General features: G+C 37.3%; 2 protein-coding genes across 2 annotated transcripts; one reads left to right on the top strand and one right to left on the bottom strand.

Annotated features, from left to right (window-relative positions):
* Positions 1 to 7,626: 7,626 nt before the first annotated feature.
* On the top strand, positions 7,627 to 8,491 carry il4 (interleukin 4). Its single transcript, XM_056770456.1, has 4 exons — positions 7,627 to 7,781; positions 7,898 to 7,945; positions 8,076 to 8,180; positions 8,363 to 8,491. Exons 1-4 carry the CDS (start codon positions 7,650 to 7,652, stop codon positions 8,471 to 8,473), a joined length of 396 nt encoding a protein of 131 aa, XP_056626434.1. The 5' UTR covers positions 7,627 to 7,649; the 3' UTR covers positions 8,474 to 8,491.
* A 142-nt stretch (positions 8,492 to 8,633) lies between these two features.
* Positions 8,634 to 20,188, bottom strand: kif3a (kinesin family member 3A). The gene is made up of 17 exons (XM_056770252.1): positions 20,046 to 20,188; positions 18,767 to 19,049; positions 18,534 to 18,678; positions 18,309 to 18,393; positions 17,757 to 17,862; positions 15,617 to 15,756; positions 15,337 to 15,534; positions 14,969 to 15,143; positions 14,775 to 14,873; positions 11,667 to 11,823; positions 11,377 to 11,557; positions 11,182 to 11,292; positions 10,975 to 11,100; positions 10,157 to 10,210; positions 10,013 to 10,081; positions 9,518 to 9,645; positions 8,634 to 9,241 (listed from the first exon to the last, which is right to left on the bottom strand). The coding sequence occupies exons 1-17, from the start codon at positions 20,049 to 20,051 to the stop codon at positions 9,193 to 9,195; spliced, it is 2,112 nt and encodes a 703-aa protein (XP_056626230.1). The 5' UTR covers positions 20,052 to 20,188; the 3' UTR covers positions 8,634 to 9,192.
* Between the last annotated feature and the right edge of the window lie 362 nt (positions 20,189 to 20,550).

The raw sequence follows: 20,550 nt of genomic DNA, 5'->3' as shown, positions 1-20,550 counted from the left end.
CCGCCGTACGTAACAACCAAGAATACTGCTTAACTTTTGACGGATGCTCCATAAAACCCTCGTCGTCGGAAAAGAATCTTGGTGTTGTATTCGATAGTAATCTGTCATTTGAGAGCCGTGTCACCAACACCTGTAAAATTGCGTTTTTCCATTCTAAGAATATATCTTAACTACGTCATGCTGTCATTGCAAGATGCAGAGAAGTTAATTCATGCATTCATGACATCAAGACTAGATTACTGTAATGCACTGTTAGGTGGTTGCCCTGCAGGCTTATTACAAAAACTCCAAATGGTCCAAAACGCGGCAGCTCGAGTTCCTAAACGTACAAGAAGTTTGAGCATATTAGCCCGGTTCTGTCAACCTTGCACTGGTTACCTTTAGAGCATTGCATTAACTTTAAGATCTTGCTTATTACCTATAAAGCCCTACATGGTTTAGCTCCGCAGTATTTGAGCGAACTTCTATTGTATTACAGTCCTTTATGTCCATTACGCTTTCAGGCATCCTGTCAGTTGGTAATACATAGAATTTCAAAATCAAGTGCAGGTGGTAGATCCTTTTCCTATCTAGCGCCTAAACATTGGAATAGTCTTCCCTGCACTGTCCGGGAGGCAGACACACTCTGTCAGTTTAAATCTAGACTAAAGACGCATCCTTTTAATATTGCATACACTACACTTCTATAATATAAATCCTCTGAAGGTTTAGGCTGCATTATTTAGATCAACCGGAACGAGGTACACTTCCAGCAACAACTGATGTACTTGTTGCATCAAAGAGTGCAAAATAGTACTCTACTCTCAGCCAGTCTTGTCTCATTGTTCCAAGGCTACAGCAGGATGCAGTTAATGCCCAGACCTGATGGCAGTGCGGAGAATGGGAAGCGGTGACCTGACAAGAGCTGAGACGATAGAGCTGGATAAAGGACGCGCCGACCTGGAACGACTTCACCACAAAATTTCAAATGCTATTAGATTATTAATGATAATCTTAAATCTATAATTTACTGTATTATTAAATTTTTTTATTTTTTTATTTAGCCTTGTCGTGCAAGCACTGTCGAGCTTGTGCAGAGGCAGTAGCTTTTGCCAGAGGGGAAATGGAATCTCCTGGTTGGGCCTGGTTTCTCCTGAGTTTTTTTTTCTCGATTGGAGTTTTGGGTTCCTCGCCACCGTTTGCATACTGTTTTGCACTATTTGCCTGGCTGGGGGGGCTGCTTTAGAATTCAGAAGTTTTTCTTAATTAATATTGCATATAAAATGTACAGTGTGTTTAAAATTTGAACTGTGTTTCTCTCTCCTTTATCTTTAATGTGTGCTTTCACGGAGACTGCGTGCGTGTGTGTCCACATGTGTCCGTGTGTGTATGTCGATGTGTGTAAATATGTGTTAATATTGTGTTCGTGGAGCGTTTGTATGTGGGTATATCTGTCTTCTGTGTTTTCCCCTTTTTCTTGTTTTTACAGGTATATGACTTTAGTTGTTTTGCTTATAGTCAATATGTTTCATGTACAGCTTCTTTGTAACAATGGACATTGTAAAAAGCGCTATATAAATAAAGTTGAGTTGAGAAATATTCATGTTGTATTGCTTAAAAGCGAGTGTGAAAGTTTTCTTTATAGTATTTGAGGTCAGAAAAAATGCAGAGCATCCGATATGAAAAAGAAATATGGGAGAAATATTATTAGTGGTTCACGGAATGTTGTAAAATGTTTTCAAAAAAATTGAATTTCATGAAAAAATTTAGAGATGGTCTCTCATTTTAAATGTAAAAATATCCCGATTTACTTAACAATCTATTACATGTATTTAAACTTTCGATGTAGAAATTGTCATTGTCTACAGAAATAGAAATATAGCTAGTCAAATTGTGGTTTCTGTTGCAGGCCAAGGGCTGGAGGGTGTTGCTTGACCTGGAGGTAAGAGGGCAGACATTTTCAAGACAGGATGTGGGTCACTTCTAAAACAAGAGATGTGTGGATGATTACAGTAATGAATGGAAAGACACAGGGGCATGGGTGGGTGGTGAGAGTTCAGGGGAAGAAACACTGACTGGTCAGACATATTCAAAGCAGTAAGCAGAAGATTATTCATAGTTTGATGAGGTGTGAAGATCAGGGTCCGTATTCACAAAACATTTTATCTTAACACTAAGAGCTCTTCTAAACAGCAGTTCAAGTATTTAGTTAAGTTTCCATTTAAAACCTATTCACAACGCTGCTGAGAGCAACTTTTTCTAAGGAACAGAAAGAAATCTTAAAATAAGAAAAAGGGCGGGGTTAACCTCGTTGCTACTTTAGATTAGTTCGTATAAATATCAATCAAACCATTTGATTTTCTTTTTTACAGCAATCAAATACAATAAACACATGATAACACAATTAACAACATGTTTTTTTCATTATTTTTAAAAAGGAGTCATCTTTAGCAAATAAACTATGTAAGCATCTAAACATTTAAAGTATATATAAAGTATATGTTCAGCTAATTGTACGCATTTTGCCTGTCCATAAACAATTAGCAGGTATTAATCTTTATGGGTAGACTCATTGTCATGAAATCTTTTTAAAATGTTTACATTTCAAGGTAGACTGTTGGTGTTACAGCCACTTTAGGATTGTTGTGAGTTGGTCTTAGTGACTTGGGTGTCCTCTTCACTACTCCTAACGTGTCACAGGTTTATGAGCTAGTTTAAGCGCTAAAACCCTTTGTGAAATATCCTTAGCACAAAAATTTGTCATGAAAAATTTATAACTGACACGCATTATTTGTAAGAGTTTCTCCTAAATCAGCAAGTTAGAAGCTAGGGTTAGCCTTAAGATGTTTTGTGCATATACAGGCCCGGATCTAGTCCTCTTCTGTGAGTGTGAGGTGTTTGGAGGTCGAATGAGGTCTGTAGAGCTAAAAATAAATATGAAATATGACCTAAAGAGATCAAACTTTGGTAAGCATTTATTCCCTCATGTGGCTCAAAACCTGCAAGGAGTTGTTGTAAAACACAGTAGAAGATATTTTTAGAAATGTTTCAGTGTTTTGTGTCCATAAAATGGAAGTGAGACAGACAATGTAGTTCTTGAAAAATAACATCTTTTGTGTTCTGCAGAAGAAAGAAAGTCGTTTGAAATGACATGAAGATGCATAAAAGATGAAAAATGTAAATGATCCCTTAACATATTCATATATCAGATTACGGCATGACCTAGCAGACAACATTCAATATTTTAATCCAAAGTGTTGTATAAGTGCAACACCAGCTACAGTCAGACATGTTACGAAAAAAAAAATTGTAAGTAGGTCAAAAGGTGGAGATTAAAAGAGAGAATAATTTTCGGTTTCAGAATTATATGCTTTAGCAGAAGACTAACTCTCCGAAAATAGAGGTCAGAATGCAGCATAGGCGTCAGTAAATTAAGGTAGGAGGATGTTTATAATTCTTCTGATGTTAACATTTACATTTATGCATGTAGCAGACGCTTTTATCCAAAGCGACTTGCATTGCAATGTCCTATACATTTATACATAGGTATGTGCAACCCCCTGGGATCAAACCCACGACCTTGCGTTTTTGAGGCAATGCTCTTACCACTGAGCTAAAGGAAAGTTAAAGCTATGTTAAAACACTCTCTCTCCCCACATCTTAATATGTAGGGATGACTGACTATAAGTGAGGCATTTGTAGTTCACTGTCAAGTGTAAAAACATGGATCTGTGTTGGCTCTTAATATTTGCATACCAGTATATAATATAATTTATGCTAACCACACCCCCACAAACATACATCCGTTTGTGGTATGAGTTGACTAAGACCGCCAAAATGTATACGCAAGGAAGGTGTACGTACCTGCTACTACTTCTTTGGAACCTGATGTTCCAAATATGGTAAGAGGTGTTACATTTTCATCACATGCTTGCAGTATTCGAGCAATCAATATGCACCGGTTAACTGGTCAATTAATAGCACACCTTGCTGTTCAGGGCGATGAGCTTTGTAAAAAATCTGCGTGTTTCTGAGAGGGGCGGAGTAAAGAGGAGATACAAACATGCACGGTTTGTGGAAAATGCAGCTTTTTTTTTACCTTAAATCGTGTACTGTATACACATCGCATTACATCTAAAACAAATCATGATATTCGTTTAAACCGTGTCATATCACCCCTTTAACAAATTTCGAGATGAGCATGAGCAGATAATCCACCCGGCTGGATCGTTAACAGCAATTTTATGGAGACAAAATAGGGTCATATATATTTGCAACAGAAAAAAAATTGGTAACAAGACATGTTTTGCCAAAAAAATAGGGTATTAAGCAAAAAAATATCTTCGCAAGTAAAACTTAAGAATCTGCAAAAAAGTAAAAGCACAGATAGAAAAAAATCAAGTTTAGCAAAGTAAAAATTCAGCAGCAACAATTTTGCAACACATCTTTTCCTTTGCATCGCTCCTCTAAATCCGCGTTTCAGCTAATCGCTCCCTTGCGACACAGTTTTTTCTTTTAACTTCACTTTTCTTTGTGCCTCGCTTTGTGTCCCTGATTTGACGTGGGGGAGGAGACAAGATACTTTCGCGTGCGCACGAGAAAGTCTTCGTTTTTTTTTTCTTCACCAATGTCCCTTCAGCGGCTCCGTATATATGACGCTATTTTGTCTCAATACAATCTCAGCATCTACTTTATTAGCTCAAGAGAGAACCACTACAAATAGACAAAGCTGTCTACGTTCACACTTGACTTCTATTTTTAAGAGGCACTTAAAGCACTAACTACAACACTTTTCTAAAAGTTCCACCAGAGGGCGCTATTGAGCCAAGAACTAAGAGGCTAATTCATTTCCATCACACAGTTCTCCTGAATGCCTTTGAAAAGAGAATATAAATAGTCTGAATGCAGCAGAATTATTCTGGTCAACTGGTCAACAGATATGTGTTTCTCTGTAGTACAAGGTATTTTACCACATATCCAAGAGGCTTTAGTGTCACACATTAAAAATAATTTCTGATTCATTGTTATTAGTTGTTGCTTTGTTGGTTACAGCTGTTCAACTAATGATTTATAATTTCTAATTACATACATAGCATTTAGTTTGGCGAGTATAAGAGGTGTTTAGATTTAACAACTGAACATTAACAGTTTCACTCCTGAGTATTAGGCAGACAGCTATACTGACAGCGACTGATCACACAGGAAACTGCAGAGAGCATTTCTAGAAACAAGTGATAAGAATCACAAAACAAACCCACATCTGAGCAAGAGCTGTACTACTCATCTGACTAAAAATGCTGAAACATGATTGACTGATGAGATTGACGGTTTTGTTTTCCGATTAACAAATGTTTTGCAGATTTACATTAATATATATGTTTATTAAAGCAACGTGCTTGTAACACCATTAAATATTTCTGCATTTATGCTGGCTGTAATTTTAATTAAAAATAGTTTTTTTGTCCTTCAGTTGAAGAGATATAATCTCTATAGTTAGAAAGTTCTTAGAAGTTCACCAGAGATCTTGCAGGTGAGAGATTTATCAAGCACATTGCACACTTTCACATGGCTTAACTGTGTAACTTGTGCATTTACATATTTATGAGGCATACATTAGAGGTTTCGGTTTTCTTGTCAAACTTAGATTTTTTGTGAAACGAAATTTTGCCTTTGAACTATTAAAACGAACCGTTTTTAATTCAAAACCATCATTTAATATATTTAGAAACCCACATTACACGGTATATGTTAGATAAATGCAGCAGGCATGTGTGTATGCCCAATACATTAATTACATTTGATTTCCATAGATATAACACCATAAAAAGGTCCATAAACTTAAATGACAACGGATCAAACATGTTCAAAAATTTGAGAAGTATTAAAAAAGCATCTGATACTGCAATGATTTAAAATTATATTACTACTACATTATAATAAAATATTATTATTAGAAAAATCTATAATACATACATCTATAATGCATTGATAGTAACACACACCATCCATCAGGCAACAGCGCCCCCTGCGGATGAAAGATCGGTTTGAAGATTGGTAGATCTTGCATTAAAAAGAAATCCATTATAAAGTTCATTTACTATTCATTAGTCCACTGAAGTGCACTTGTGATATTAATCAGATTTATTGTAAAGAATGTCTTTGTATTGTCTCATATCTTAATGCCGGTAATAACATTAAAGGTTTGCGGGTTTTGCTGCAGAGGATTACATTAACATGTTCAGTAAACAATACAAACATAAATCATGAACGTTGAACTTAAATTATTATATTAAGGAACAGGCTTAAAACAAATCTTGCTTATTATGTTATAACATTGAAGGCAACGTGCTATCGTATTCGGATGAGTCATTAAAGGGGCCACATGGTGCAAAATCAAGTTTTTCAGTGTCTTTGGTGTGTTACAAGTTGCCCACGCATATATTAGACAAGTAAAATTGCACAAATTAAAGTGTCAGAATAAAAGATGCATTCTATCTAAAACGAATGCTCACCCAGACTGTAACGCCTCGTGTAACCACACCCCCACAAATCTACATCAGTTTGTGGTATGATTTGTCGAAGACCGACCAAATGTAAACGCAAGTAAGGTGGGAGTACCTGTCAGTACAATTGCTTTGGAACCTGATATGTTAAAATGTGTCACATTTCCGTCACACGTTTGCAGTATTCGACCAATCATTACACGTTGGTTAACTGACCAATATAAGCACACCTCGTTTTTTAGAGCAATGAGCTTTGTAAAAACATCCACGTGTTTCAGAGAGGTGGGGCAAAGAGGAGATACAAACATTCACGGTTTGTGGATAATACAGTGTTTTTGAACCTGAATTGCATTACATCTAAAACAAACAAAAATATTTGTTTTAGCCATGTCATATGACCCCTTTAAAACCGAGGTCCTGACACCATTTGGTCATTAAAGATCCCCTGGCACTTCTCGTAAAGATTAGGGGCGTAACTCAGGTGCCCTGGCTAGATTCCCGCCACTTACCCTTGTCAATCATGACCTCCTAATAATCCCCACCCTCTGAAAAGGCTCTATCTCTGCTCTCCACCTATAGCTGGTGTTTGGTGAGCGCACTGGCACCATTGTACTGTGGCTGCCGTCGCATCATCCAAGTGGATGCTGCAGACTGGTGGTGTTTGGGGAGAGATCCCCCTCATGATTGTAAAACCGCTTTGGGTGTACAGCAATATACAATAAAAAGCGCTATATAAATGCCTCATTCATTCATTCATTACATATAAAAACAAATGCATACACAAACATGGCTTTTCCATGCGGTTGCCATGTGGGCCTGCGATGACTTCTGTTGATAAACACAAAGTAAAGGATTGGTACAGACATTGCATTAATTGAACATCATCCCACTACACACGGAATGAATTGTGTGCAGTAATGTTTTTTATTATATCCTAATTAAGTCATTTGAGCCGTTACCTAATATTTTCACCTCTTTCAACACACTACACACTAATAATGAATGGGGGTGTATTTGAGGTTTTTTTGACGTGTAATCTGTTATCTGGGGAGTACCTTCCACATCCTTTCTCAGGACTATAAGTAGATTGATGTATTAGTGCTGAAGTTGAATGCAGTTTGAGATTTGCAGCTGATCATCTGGACAGATCAATTGTATTCAACAAACATGAGGACCTTCTTGCTTTTGGTACTTGCGTGGGTAGTTGTTACAGAATCAAAAGTGGTTAGTTTTGAGACGTTTCTTTTGCAGGAGAGTATAGACAGCGTCAATATAATTATAAAAAGCAATTCCAGCAAGGTAAGAATAGTTTCTTTTTACATTTTAATTCATGGTTTTACTGCTCTAGAAAAGTAGCAAAATGTGTTTTCATACTTGCGCCTCGTTAACAATATTTAAAACGGGTTATTTTTCAGATTCTTGAGCAGTTTGTAAAGGACGTGTTTGAAAACCAACCCTGCTCAGTAAGTTCAGTTCTGTTTATATCTTTATCAGATTTTGTGATCACTAATTTGTGATGTTTAAAAATACTTTCAGAATTATCTCATCAATTCAGTATTAATACAAACAAGTCTTATTTCTATGACAACATAGGTGGAAAGCCTTTGCCGAGCAGCAGCAGTTCTTAAACACGCAAAACGAAACGCTGAACTAAACATGCTACGACGACAACTATATGCCTATGCAAGCAATACAAGGGTTAGTCATCTAATATGCATTTAAGCATCAAATAATTTCTTTAGACACATTTAGCAACAGGATAATGTTACTTTGTCGTAACCTCTTTAAAGAGATAGTTCACCCAAAAATGGAAGTGTTACTACTTACACTCTTGTTAATTGGAAATTCAATATTACATGTTTGAATGTGTTTCTCAACAGCACCCGGTCTGCACTGTGCCAAATGCAGATGAATGCCCCATGAATGAACTCCTGAATGACTTAAAACGCTGCTGCCAAAAACTATTGCTAGATGTCAAACGGCCAGCATGACAATGGGATTTGTTAGAAAAACTGGAATGTTTACATTTAAATATGTATGCATTTTAATGTTATATCTCATATTTATAGAAATATTTAAAGTATTTATCAATAAAGTATTGTCAAAAGAAAAAATTGTTTGGAATTTCGGTACAATAAACCCACCACTACATTATACCTTGTAAAATAATTTAATAATTTAAGGAGGTACAAGACAAAACACAGTAAAATGTAAACATTTTTTCATAAGACTAATGGTTTTACTACAATGTGCACTGGAAATACATCTTATAATTGAACTGAGCTAATGTTTACATGGCGTTACAACCAGGGAAATATGGCATGCACATTCTCACTATATAAAAATGAATAGCATAGAGTGTGTACATTGAGCTAAAGCAATTGCACGCTGCCAAGTATGTTAAATAACAGAGCGGATTCATTTCTCAATAGAATTTTGCCTGATGGAGACGTTCATCTCCCAGCCAGCATATCCATTAATGTAAAAGTAAAATATACAGTTTTTGTTTAAAGGTGCCTTATGGGGGGGATACATTTTGATGTATCCCCGCCTAAATGGAGCTGTGAAGTTCCTGCATAATAACACATGATGTAGACTTACAGTATGTCAAACTTCCCATAGATCACGTGAATTACTTTTAATACTTCCTAAGACATACACAGGAACTGCTTTTCAAATTCATAAGTCTGGTCCTTATCAGACAAATGGCTTATTGCAGCAGGGATTCAATAGCAGCCTCTGGTTTGGAAGACCGTTTCCTAAAATGTTTTATTAAAAAACAGGTTGTTTACAAGTTCTCAGACCTTGAGGCAATGACAGATCTACATGTGAGGCAATTTATATCTATTATAAACAATAATAAGATTTAGAAAGTTTACCTTTGCTACATGCAAAATCACACAGCAAATATCTTAAGACAAACTGAACTGATTTTTCAAAGATTTAACTGTCACTATGACTGCGCCTCAGATTCAAATACATTGTTTGTATCTGCAAAAGCATAAAACGAGAAGAACTCATGAAAACAACCTCACCTACGGCCAGTTTTAGGCCTGGACTTCCCACTCTTTGACGTTCGAGGCCTTTCTAGTTTCATAAGAGACTGTCTCATACTTTCCTCAGTGTAGGCCAGGTAAACATGAGAAAGATCCACTTCAAATGGCTGAGATGTAAAAACAGATAAACACATGGCAAATGAACACACCAGGAAAATATAAAAATATGTGTGGCTCTCAAAAACATCCTTAAAATAAAAAAATGATTTACTCATTCTCAAGTTGAACCAGAACTGTATGAAAATCTTTGTTCTGTTTAACCCAAAAGAAGATCTTTTAAAGAACTCAATACATCTGGGTCACCATATTTATTCCCAACTATGGAAGTCTTTAGTGCCCCAGACCTTTTTGGTTACATTCTTCCAAATATCTATCTTTGTGTTCAGCAGAACAACAAAATTTCACTTGAGGGTGAGTAAATAAAGACAGAATTGTCATTTTTGGGTGAAATATCCCTTTAAAATTTATACTTACATCTTTTTCTTTCTTGTCTGATATGGGTGTCTGTTTTCTCATGTTGTTGCCCGTGTATGCCACACATTTCTGAAAACATGATCGTTAAATTGGGCCTACACATCAAGTCAGAGATTGAAGAGATGGAAATTGTGAAAAGCTCACCAACTGCCACTCTCCAATGTCTTCATTCCAGTGCACATAGTTCTCGATCATCTCCTGTACAGAATAAAAGAGAGGGATAAAATGAATAAAATTCTGGTTTCAATTAAATGTACTTGTAGTATATATGTATATGTACTACAAGAGATGTAGGTTATTCCCTTGCATTAATCATTATGTTCTAGTGAAGCTTTAGATTTAATTCTTGGCCAACGATAAATGAAACCTAAAAATGATTTATATTGGTACTTAGTGGTAGTGCCTTTTACAGACACTACACATATTAATTTAACCATCTATTACAGTAATGGCATTGGGAAATGGCATCCCCTGCCCGAGGACTTTAGTGTTGTTTATTTGTTTTATTACCAGCTCACTTTTAACATTTTTATTTTGGTTTTGCAGCAGTTCACACTTTCAAAATATCAGTAAAGATATCTGATTAATCATAAGAGGAAAAGCAAAAAAATGTGTTTGGTGCACAAGATGCAGTAGATAATTCTGTCATTTACAAATGCAAGTCTGTAGAAAATTACATAAGTGCTGTGGTAAAAACTTTCAGATTTGGACTGACTTTGTTCACTGTGACCTCTGATGAAGTGTCTTCATTAAAAGGTGTTTGCGTAAAAGCTGAAATGTTGTGGACAAAAATATACCGTGGCATTCTATAACAGTGCCAATATCTGATACAGTGAGTTGCCGAGCACTTAATCTGCATGTTGGTTTATTATCTGGTGTCAAAACACATAAGCTGTTTTTAATGTCACATCACACTGCGCTAGATTGACTGGCAGTGTTTGTGAACGGAAATACACACAGACCTGATATTCCTGTGGAATGAAATTATCAATGATGAGCATCTGCAGACGGAGTTCTCTGCTCAGCTGCCGGATGTTCTCCAGCAGGCCTTCGATCTCTCTGTGATGTTCCTGCTGCAGATCAGCCATCTGAAACAGATAGATGTTAACGTGTGTGACCCTGAAACACGCTCTTGTATGTTCAAGTAAGCAGCATGCACTCCATCGTACCTCAGACTTTGCGGCCATCAGCATGGTCCACACTTTCTTCAATTTTTTGGTCTTGCCTTGAGCCTCCTCTTGTAAACTGGTGTATTTCTCCTCAATGTCCAACCGCTCTTGCTGTTTAACACACATTTGCACAAATGAATCGTGGGTTATCACAAAAAGAGTAAAATCTCCTCATTCAGCGTGTGTTAGTTCTACCTCCTTTTCTTCCAGTTCTCTTCGAAGCTGCTCGGCTCTCTTCCTGCGCTCCTCCAGCTCATTGTTAGATTCCTCCAGAAGTTTCTCTTGCTCCTCAGCCTTAGCCAGTAAATCAACCCCACCGACGATAACCCTCTTCTCTAGAGCAGACAGCTTGTCTAGTAATAAATGGTGCTCCTGTCTGAGATGGAGATTGAAAACATAACCCTCTTGTTCCTCTTTACAGTATATACTGTAAAAGAAACAGTGAAGCTTGCTTTAGCTTGTTCTGGTATTATATTAAATCTTACTGGGCTTTGAGAAGGTCCTTCTCTCTCTTCTCCAGTTCAGCACGGGCTTTGTTCCTCTCTTCCTCCTCCATGTCCAATTTGGCCTCCAGTGCCTTCCGTTCCTCCTCGATCTTTGCCTGCATCTCCACCATCTTATCTGGGGACACCTTCTTCCTCCCTAAACATTTGGGAAATGGTTTTTAAATACATAAAAATGAATGCAACAGAGAAAGTATTTCTACGGAACCAATACAACAATTCAAAACTTCATTTGCAGAAACAGATAACTGGGTTTTCATTTTATCAATCAAACTGCATTTGGATTGTTTTGATTTAGAAATAATAACTACAAAAATATACAGTATAATACAGCTAAGTAACACAATAAAAACAACATGATATCTAAAAAACACCACAAATAAACACAATGAAAACATAACAAAAATAAAAACCATTATAATAGAAAAGTTATCCGTTTTTGCAAATTAACTTTATCATTTTAAATCCAAGTTTCCCCGAAAAAGAGATTGTATTGAAAATTGTATGAAATGTGCACAAGCATATACCGCAGAGGTGAAAGACAGACAAAAAGCAACAAAACATTTGTAATAGACTTCATTCGTGTTTTCTTTTGATTTTGACTCCTGACCCAGGAATTTTCATACCATACAGTATATTGTGCTGGCAACTGAAATAAACAAAATCAAAATCAAAGAGGAGTTAAAACAGCACACATCACTCAGATGTCAGTAGGGTTTCCAGGTCAAAGATCTCTCTTTCATCTTTACTTGAATGACAATCTTGGCAGGTATCATATATTCAAAGTTTCCTTTTTTCCTGCATCAGGCTGGACGTCTCAGATTTGAGACAGTAAAACTGGTAAATGAGAACCATTTCTAGTAAAACCAGTCTGGAGGCGACAGGAGGTTGAGAATGCTAAAGAGATCATAACACCAACCTCTTTGGTCTTGAATTTAGAGCAGAGAAGTTGAGCGGCCAAGAGAAAACAGAAGCACATGTCATTATCTACCCATGTTTCAAAAACGCCTTATGTTTGTAACTGGGTCAGCATGAAATGAGACAGCAGTCACAGAACAGTAAGGTGATGCAGATGGATTCTGTCAGATGGACCAAAAAGACAAGTGCTTAATCGTGAGGTAATCAGATACAGAATTGAGCCATTTGTAGAGTTGCCATAAACATTAAATATTAACATACACAGCTCGCTTGTTAATAATTTCATTTTATGTCATAGGATGATGTTATTAGTAGCGGTGATGAGCAGCAGGTGTTTTCATCACAAGCAAGAACAGTATGTTTCCTGTATCATGCAGACCTGGAGTTTTAGAAACAATGCCAAACTCCATGTTTTTTCTTCTCTATCGTGATGTACATCTGAGTGATACAACGTCGGCAATGCAAAAAAATTGTAGGGCGTTTGCCCATTAGACAGTCTGTGACGTATGTTGTGTAGAGAAGAGACGTTTGAAGGGGCTGTGGAGATCAAAATGGTTTTGCAGTTGTCTCATTTATGTAATTTTTAAGTTTACACAACTTAGTTGGTCAAGTAGTACTCTCTGAATTTGTTCCATCAATTAAACATGTTCAAGTTGGGTCAATATTAGTCTCAGCCCAAGGACCGTCTGCTGAACGTATGACGCATTTGCCACACTTTCTTGGAAACACTTCAGCAAATTCGTCGTCTGATTTGTTAAATTCTGAAGGATTTACGGGAGACACGCATGTCACGTTCTCTAACAGTCCGCCTGGAAACAACACGAAGCCGTCGGATTGAAGAAGTAAGCTGTTGTGTACATTAATTGCAATAACACTTCATCACGATAAACGTTAAATTCTCAAAAGTTTGCATCACGGCATAAAATCATAAATATTTTTGCAGTTAACCTTTGAAACATTTGTGAATGTACACCGGTCTGTTACTGTGGGGGACATTTCCATGGCTCTAAACAAGCAATTGTTTGAAAAAAAATGTGATTGGTTGCTTCACCAGTCAGTCATATGGCCTCTTGGGCGGGCCCTGGCCAATTATAGCAGACAAAGTTACCAGACATTCAGTATGATGGTTTGGCTACGCGAGACTAGGTCATTATAAAAGTAAACTGCAAAACCATTTTGATTACATTGTGATAAAATGCAGACGTCACCACTTAACCTGAGATGAAAGTAAACCCTAAATATGCTTTAATATAGCATAGGAGGGGGAACTACACTCTGATGTCACAACTTTGTTTAGCCTTCCTCACATTTGTGGCTAGGAATCACCTACACAGACAGGAAGTTAATTTGACCTTTGAAACTTGAGCTTTAAAACAAAGTTTCTGTTATGTTAAACTGTGGGTTTTTAAGATTGTGCAATACGGGCACAAACTCATCAAAAGATTGTTTAGAAAAAGGTTGTTGAAAAAATACTATTCATAAAACATAGTTACAACTTTGGGGTCAGAATTTGCTTTATTTTAAAGTAATAAAGCATCAATTAACACAATCAAATTGAATACCGGAACTGCCTCAAGCAACCTTGTATCTTGTAAACCGTTTTATGGGGAACTTATATAAATTTGTGCAGCAATTTTTATCTGCAATATGCAGAAAACAGTCTGTGGGCCTACTGTTGTATTGTAGGGCGGGCTGATGTTTGAGCACAACCATCAGCGGCAAAGATTCAGACATAGAGAGACGGAGACAGATCTTACATTTAAAGTATGTAATTTCTCTGCCTCAGTCTAGTGTAACGGAAATGGCCTGGCAATTTTTTTTCCAACAGGTTTCCTAAAGATTCTCTTTCTTTGCTATTGGTTGGATAAACTGTCCCATACTCAAAGCAATGAGTCAACGTTTGACATTTTGAACATGCTTAACGCTTGATGCCTGTCACATTTGTGTGGGCACACAGAACTAGAGAGTCATTGAGCTTGGAGCACCATGTCTAGTGTGATCTGATGGTCTAGAGACAAGCCAACCACACAAAGTCACATTATCTACGAGGTCAATGCCCTCTCTATACTGTCATTTTCTACCACAAGTTTACTTAAAAAATCTGCGGTCAGACAGAAAAATCGCTGATTTTATCATCTCTCTCACAAGCTGTAAACAAATGAAAAGTCATACCTCTGCGTCTCCTTCGTTTCTCCCCATCGGCTCCCATTTCATCTTCACCATCATCCATGTCATCGGATCCACTTCCATCAGAGCCAGAGATCTCCTCACCTGAACAGGAGCATTCACAGTTCTAAGCACATCTAGACTCGATACATCCTTCTAACCAGTTTAGACATTACACAGCTCAAATTAAAGTAAAGCACCTTCTTCCAGCTTTTTCTTGAGATCTTCGATTTCTTTCTGGAATTGGCGCAATAGCGCATCCTTCGGGTCCTCATTAATTCTGGCCTTATTCTTGATGTTTTTAGCACGGTTGGCATAACGGAGAGTACTGATGGTCTCATCGTAGTTGTAATCTGCCGGTCCAATGTTTGCACACTGCAAAATTGATAAAACAGTAGTGTATGAAAATACTATTGAATTTTACTTTCATGAATTCAGTTGTGCGTTTTATCTTAAGCAACTTGCAGTTCAAGGTTTACATCATAACAAGTTGTGTGTTTCATTGTTAATGGCACCCTTTATAAGGTACAGTGATGAAAAGTGTTTTGATCAGAAGATGAGAACGCACCATCATAGTTTTGGAGTTTCCTCCCAGGGAGTCCTGTAAGAGTCGGGTGAGTTTTGAGTTCCTGTAGGGCACATGGGTGCTTTTGCCATCCACTAGTGCAGAGATAACATTTCCCAGGGTAGACAGGGATAGGTTGATTTTTGTGGCTTCTTTAAGACGTTGACCCGTAGCTCCCGTTTTCCCTTGCCTCTCCGAGCCCTGAGCAACGAAACATTACCCTCAACAATTGAAAAAAGACTAAAACTCATGTTAAACTTTTCCTTGTGACTCGCCTGCTTACCGCAAGGTCAACCAGATGTAGTTTGCCCATGCGCACATGTTGATTTCCATCTACGCCCTTCTCACTGCACTCAATAGTTATGGTGAAGATTGCATGAGAGCGAGAACTGTGTTCATTCATATTGGTTGCACCAACAGAACCTGGACAAGGGGAAATTACATGTGGGTTAATGGTTTCTGGACTTTATGTAAAATAAATATTTACATAAATAAAAATTAGATGTATGAGCATTTTACATTTTAGATGTATGAGTTTGGTCAGGTAGAAAACAGCCAAAAAGAATCCCAAGATAAACCAATGTTTAGGGTGAAGCGTCTAAAATGTTTTATCTTAAAGGTCTCATGAACTGGCCTTGTTTATTGTTTTATACTGTTGTATGAGGTCTAGTTATGACGTTAAATTAAAGAAGTAATAGGGTCTTTCTACAATGGTTTTGAGGCAAGCTCTGCAAACGCTCGGTTTTAATGTGCATTGAAGAATTTATAAGTAAACGCCCACTGCAATGATTGGATAGCAGTTTGCGTAGTTGGGGGCTCTGTGAATTTGGTTCGAGACGTAACGTTAGGTTAAACTTTAGCACCATTCACAGTTTTCGCAGGGAATTAGTATTATCTGGAGACCTCCTCAGATTTATAAATCACCTCCCCACATCAGTATTTCATGTGTCACATTCACAAGGGAGGATTTTACTCAAATTTCCTGACTTATTTCCCAGATGTGATGGCAAGGTTGTGCGTATAGTTTGCATAGCCTATAGTTGTATGGTGTTTAATGATATATGACCTTACCTGTCAGTACTTGAGACCAGTGATCTCGAACCGGACAAAAGATCACCGCGATCGCGGGTATCAAATGTTACGAGAGTTTCCATGATAATTAAACAAACGGGAGACTCCCGGTAAATTATGGATATAACCTAGCACCCGAAATAATACCAAAACACTTCAAAACAGCCTCCATTATTCCCAAACGGTGGATAAAATCTTGAAAAATGATATATGAGCCCGCCAAATCACAGAGATGCCGATTTGCACAAGCTTAAGATCACAGAAAACCTCTGCAAGTATTACAAATGATTAGAGGTCCCCAGGTAAAACTAATCTTGTGCGAATGCAGTGCTCAGGGCACATCAAGCGATCTCTAACAAAGTATAGAGACGCATACTACAATTTTTTTTACTCACATAAGATTGCTGCACCATTCCTATCGGATCCAATATTAAAGGCACAGCACCAGCTGCTTTTTAATTTAAGTCATTCCACAAATCCAGTGTCGATCTCTGCCTTGTTCACGAAGGAATCATCTGAGAAATGAAACGAGCAAACTCTCCATGTTTTTCCAACATGAGCTGGAATCTCTTTAAAACTAAACTTTAACCACGCATTACTAATATCGGAATCCGAAGGAAGATAATGCAGTGACTGTATTCTTCCACAACCAGGGATGGCACAATAATTAGCTATCTTTAACGGCATATTTGTTTATTGCTAGCTTGCTCTATCTGGTTTCACGCCACCTGTGCTACTTCAGAATTGTCATGCACGAACCAGTGGGCGGGGCTAGAGAAGTAGTCGTTGATAATTTTCTGTGGAGGCGGTGTTCAACCTGGTGTCGATAACAGTTGTGATCTCAGTAACAAGGGTGTTTTCAGTTCTAACTCTTACATGATGTTCACATGAATACAATTCCCTCCTATATAACAAAAGCTCAGGTTAAAATTGTGATTTTAATTCATGCCTCCTTTAAAATCTGTTTAAAAAAAATGTAAATGATTAAGTTTATTTATTTTGATAAAATGTATGTTTGCAAGTTCTAAGCAAAGGATGGCTACTTTAAATATTTTAAAACAAAACAGTTTGATTTATTTTGGGTTTTTAGATTAGTTATTCAATAGTTTTTAAATGTGGAAAAATATTAAAGAATAATGAGTAAATGACCCTGATCTTTTGGACATCAGGACATAAATTATGTACTGACCAAAAATGTTTGTTACTTAGTGCTTCGCCATCAAAACTAAAATGTGGAAAACATACAAATAATAGTAGGTGTGCCCAAGCATTTGACTATTGTTGCATTCACAGGAACGCAGGAAGGATCAGATCTACATATTCACTAACTAAAGTCGAGAAATTACACTTACGGTTTTTATGGCCAAGGGTCATAATCCGGTCCATGTCGTCAGCATTGTTTACCACGTAACCAGAAAGATCCTTGATATAAACTCCTACATCAGGTCTCTCCTTCACCTGTAATACATTTTTAGTATTTATCATTAACATTTTTGCAGTTTACAATTCAGAATGGCTCAGCAAGACATGTTGCAAAGTTTATAACAATATTTGCCTCATTAAAGTGATTCCAGCTGTGGTCAAATCGGACTTCCCCTAATAACATTAAAGCCAAACTGTGGTCTTAAAGTCTTAATCTGCTGGTTATGGAATCATTTCAGAGACATTTTAAATCTAGATAAGCATTTCGCTTATAGAACCCCAAGCGAATACTGCATTGCATTTTATGAATATGCAGAGAATATTTCATCTGTAGAACATTGGGGGTCATAATTCTGCAGACATTGGCAATGTGCTCCAAAATCAATTTTTGGTGGGTAAGACACAGAGAACCCAGAGGAGCAGGTTTGATTGACACTGACACCACAGAGGGCCTTTAAGATATGGCAAAATATGTTTCTCACCTCCAGCCTCTGCATCTGGTCTTTTCCTAACAGGTCCCTCACTTCTTCGTTGTAAATTTCCAAATACGAAACTCTAACCAGAAACCTGTATTTAGATAAGACACATCATCAAAGTCTATGTTAATATCGGGCATGCTGCTGTGCTGATAAAGTTAAGGTGTCTCTTAAGCGGCATGACAAGTCATGATACACATCTTTTACACCTATTATGAGAAAAAATCTTACCTTGTGTCTCCTTCTGCTTTTGCGATGTGACCAAATACATGAGCAAATGAATTAGGAATGATGCCCCTGAGTTCAGGCACCGCTCGGACGCCCTCCATCGTGAATGTTTTACCTGTGCCTGTCTGACCGTATGCAAATATGGTACCTGAGGAAAACACAACACGCAACATTGTAAACATAGTAATCAATCTATAACGTGTATCAAACTCTTTGAAATGTTTACTTGTAATTACCATTGTAACCTTCTAATACCGAGTCAACGATTGGTCGAGCTGTTAAATTATACACATCTAGTTGTTTGCTTTCTGGACCAAACACTGTGTCAAAGGTGAACGTCTTGGGTGGCTCACTGATTGTCTCAAGTTTGTTTACAGTTATGGTGCCTCTGATCTCATCCACAGTGACGGCTTGCTTGTGCGCCATCATCTTCTCCTTCTCATTGAAAGGTCGACATCTGACCACCACCTTCACATTATCACTCACCTCCATCTTCTCTGTTTTTTCCAGTTTATTACTCTGTCACAAATCAAACCGGATTAAAAACGTTACAGTTTGCACAGGAGCACCAGGGATACATTATGATGTGCCAAAATAGTGGGTGCTACCTATACAGACAGACCAAAAATGATTTAGATCTCATTAGGTTTATAGACACACCCAATACACACATTTGCATGAATATAAATCACACATGCAGAAACAGGAGATTTTTGCAGAATGGCAGTGAGTGATGACATTATACAGAAAATAAGCAGCCCAGTCATATTTTGTAATTTTGTAACATTAAAATCAAAAATTATATTTTTATAAAAATAACAAATATAATAAATAAACATTAAATCCTTTTCTTTTAGGCTGAACTTTGTCTTACAACAGTCAAAAAAAATGTACATGCTTTACTTTTATAATTCACCACCATGGTAGTTAAAAAGCAATTTTGTTTGTAGAAATAATACATTTTGCATTATTTTCTGTGAAAACTGTAGTTACTATGGTGTTTTATTGCAAATATTTCAAGCGCGTTTTATGGGTGTGAAAGGGGTGATGGGAACGGAACGCTGTTGCTAGGTAGCGGATATGACCGCTCGGCCTGTATCAAGCTAACAGCTACTCAAATCACCGTATTAAAACTACTGCTTATTATTATACATATAACATAAATTGTTACCTATTGAGGATGTGTTATAAAGTGATTTCTTACGAATCCTATCGCGAAGTTGATCGTTACAAACCTCAATGATCGTTAAACACGCTGTGATGCTAATCGGCTAGCTTGACGTGCACAGAGCCACTGTGGCCATTTAAGGGACATCAGTCATCACGTAAAAACTGAATATATGACACACATAACATGATAATGGGAGAAACGTAGTTTAAACGATGTCAAATAACAGTCCAGGGAATGTTTGCATGCGATTCCGGTTGCAAAACAATGGAATGATGGGAAGGTGGTGCATAACAACACACTGATTACAATCGCTGATAAATAAAGATACGAGACAACAAGCTTACCGGCATATTCAGATTTGGATGAGTGTCTCTTATTTAGTGTGAAATAAAGGAGTGTTGACCCGTGCAATGGTAATGGATAAGATCATTCGGTTAGATGTTGTATTCCCCCAGCACAGTTGCCCATCCCAAAACTGTGCGCTACTGTGTTTACTGGGCATGCGCATTAGCACCCGCCTATGATTTCATTCGTCACTTAACATATGTGAGGACATTCACGTTTAACAGCTTTTTAAAATATCTAATCTAATTACTATTATTTTTTATCTTATAGCAGCATTTGTCCTATGTCATTGGACCTCCCCCTTTTTAATCTATGACACATCATTTATGTGGATTTTGCAGCTGCATGCAATGAAATAAGTACATCAATACGGTATCAACTAGCTACATAAATCAATTTGCTTAGTTTTAAAAGCATTACATTTATTCATGTGGTCGACGCTTTTATCCAAAGCGACTTACAAGTATGAGAGCATATAAAAAAAATTCAACACGCTAAACAGGA

Source organism: Triplophysa dalaica, chromosome 16, assembly GCF_015846415.1.
Source record: "Triplophysa dalaica isolate WHDGS20190420 chromosome 16, ASM1584641v1, whole genome shotgun sequence".
In the NCBI taxonomy this organism is placed as follows: Eukaryota; Metazoa; Chordata; class Actinopteri; order Cypriniformes; family Nemacheilidae; genus Triplophysa; species Triplophysa dalaica.
The sequence above is the reverse complement of the archived record's forward strand: the minus strand, read 5'-3'. Positions and strand labels throughout refer to the sequence as shown.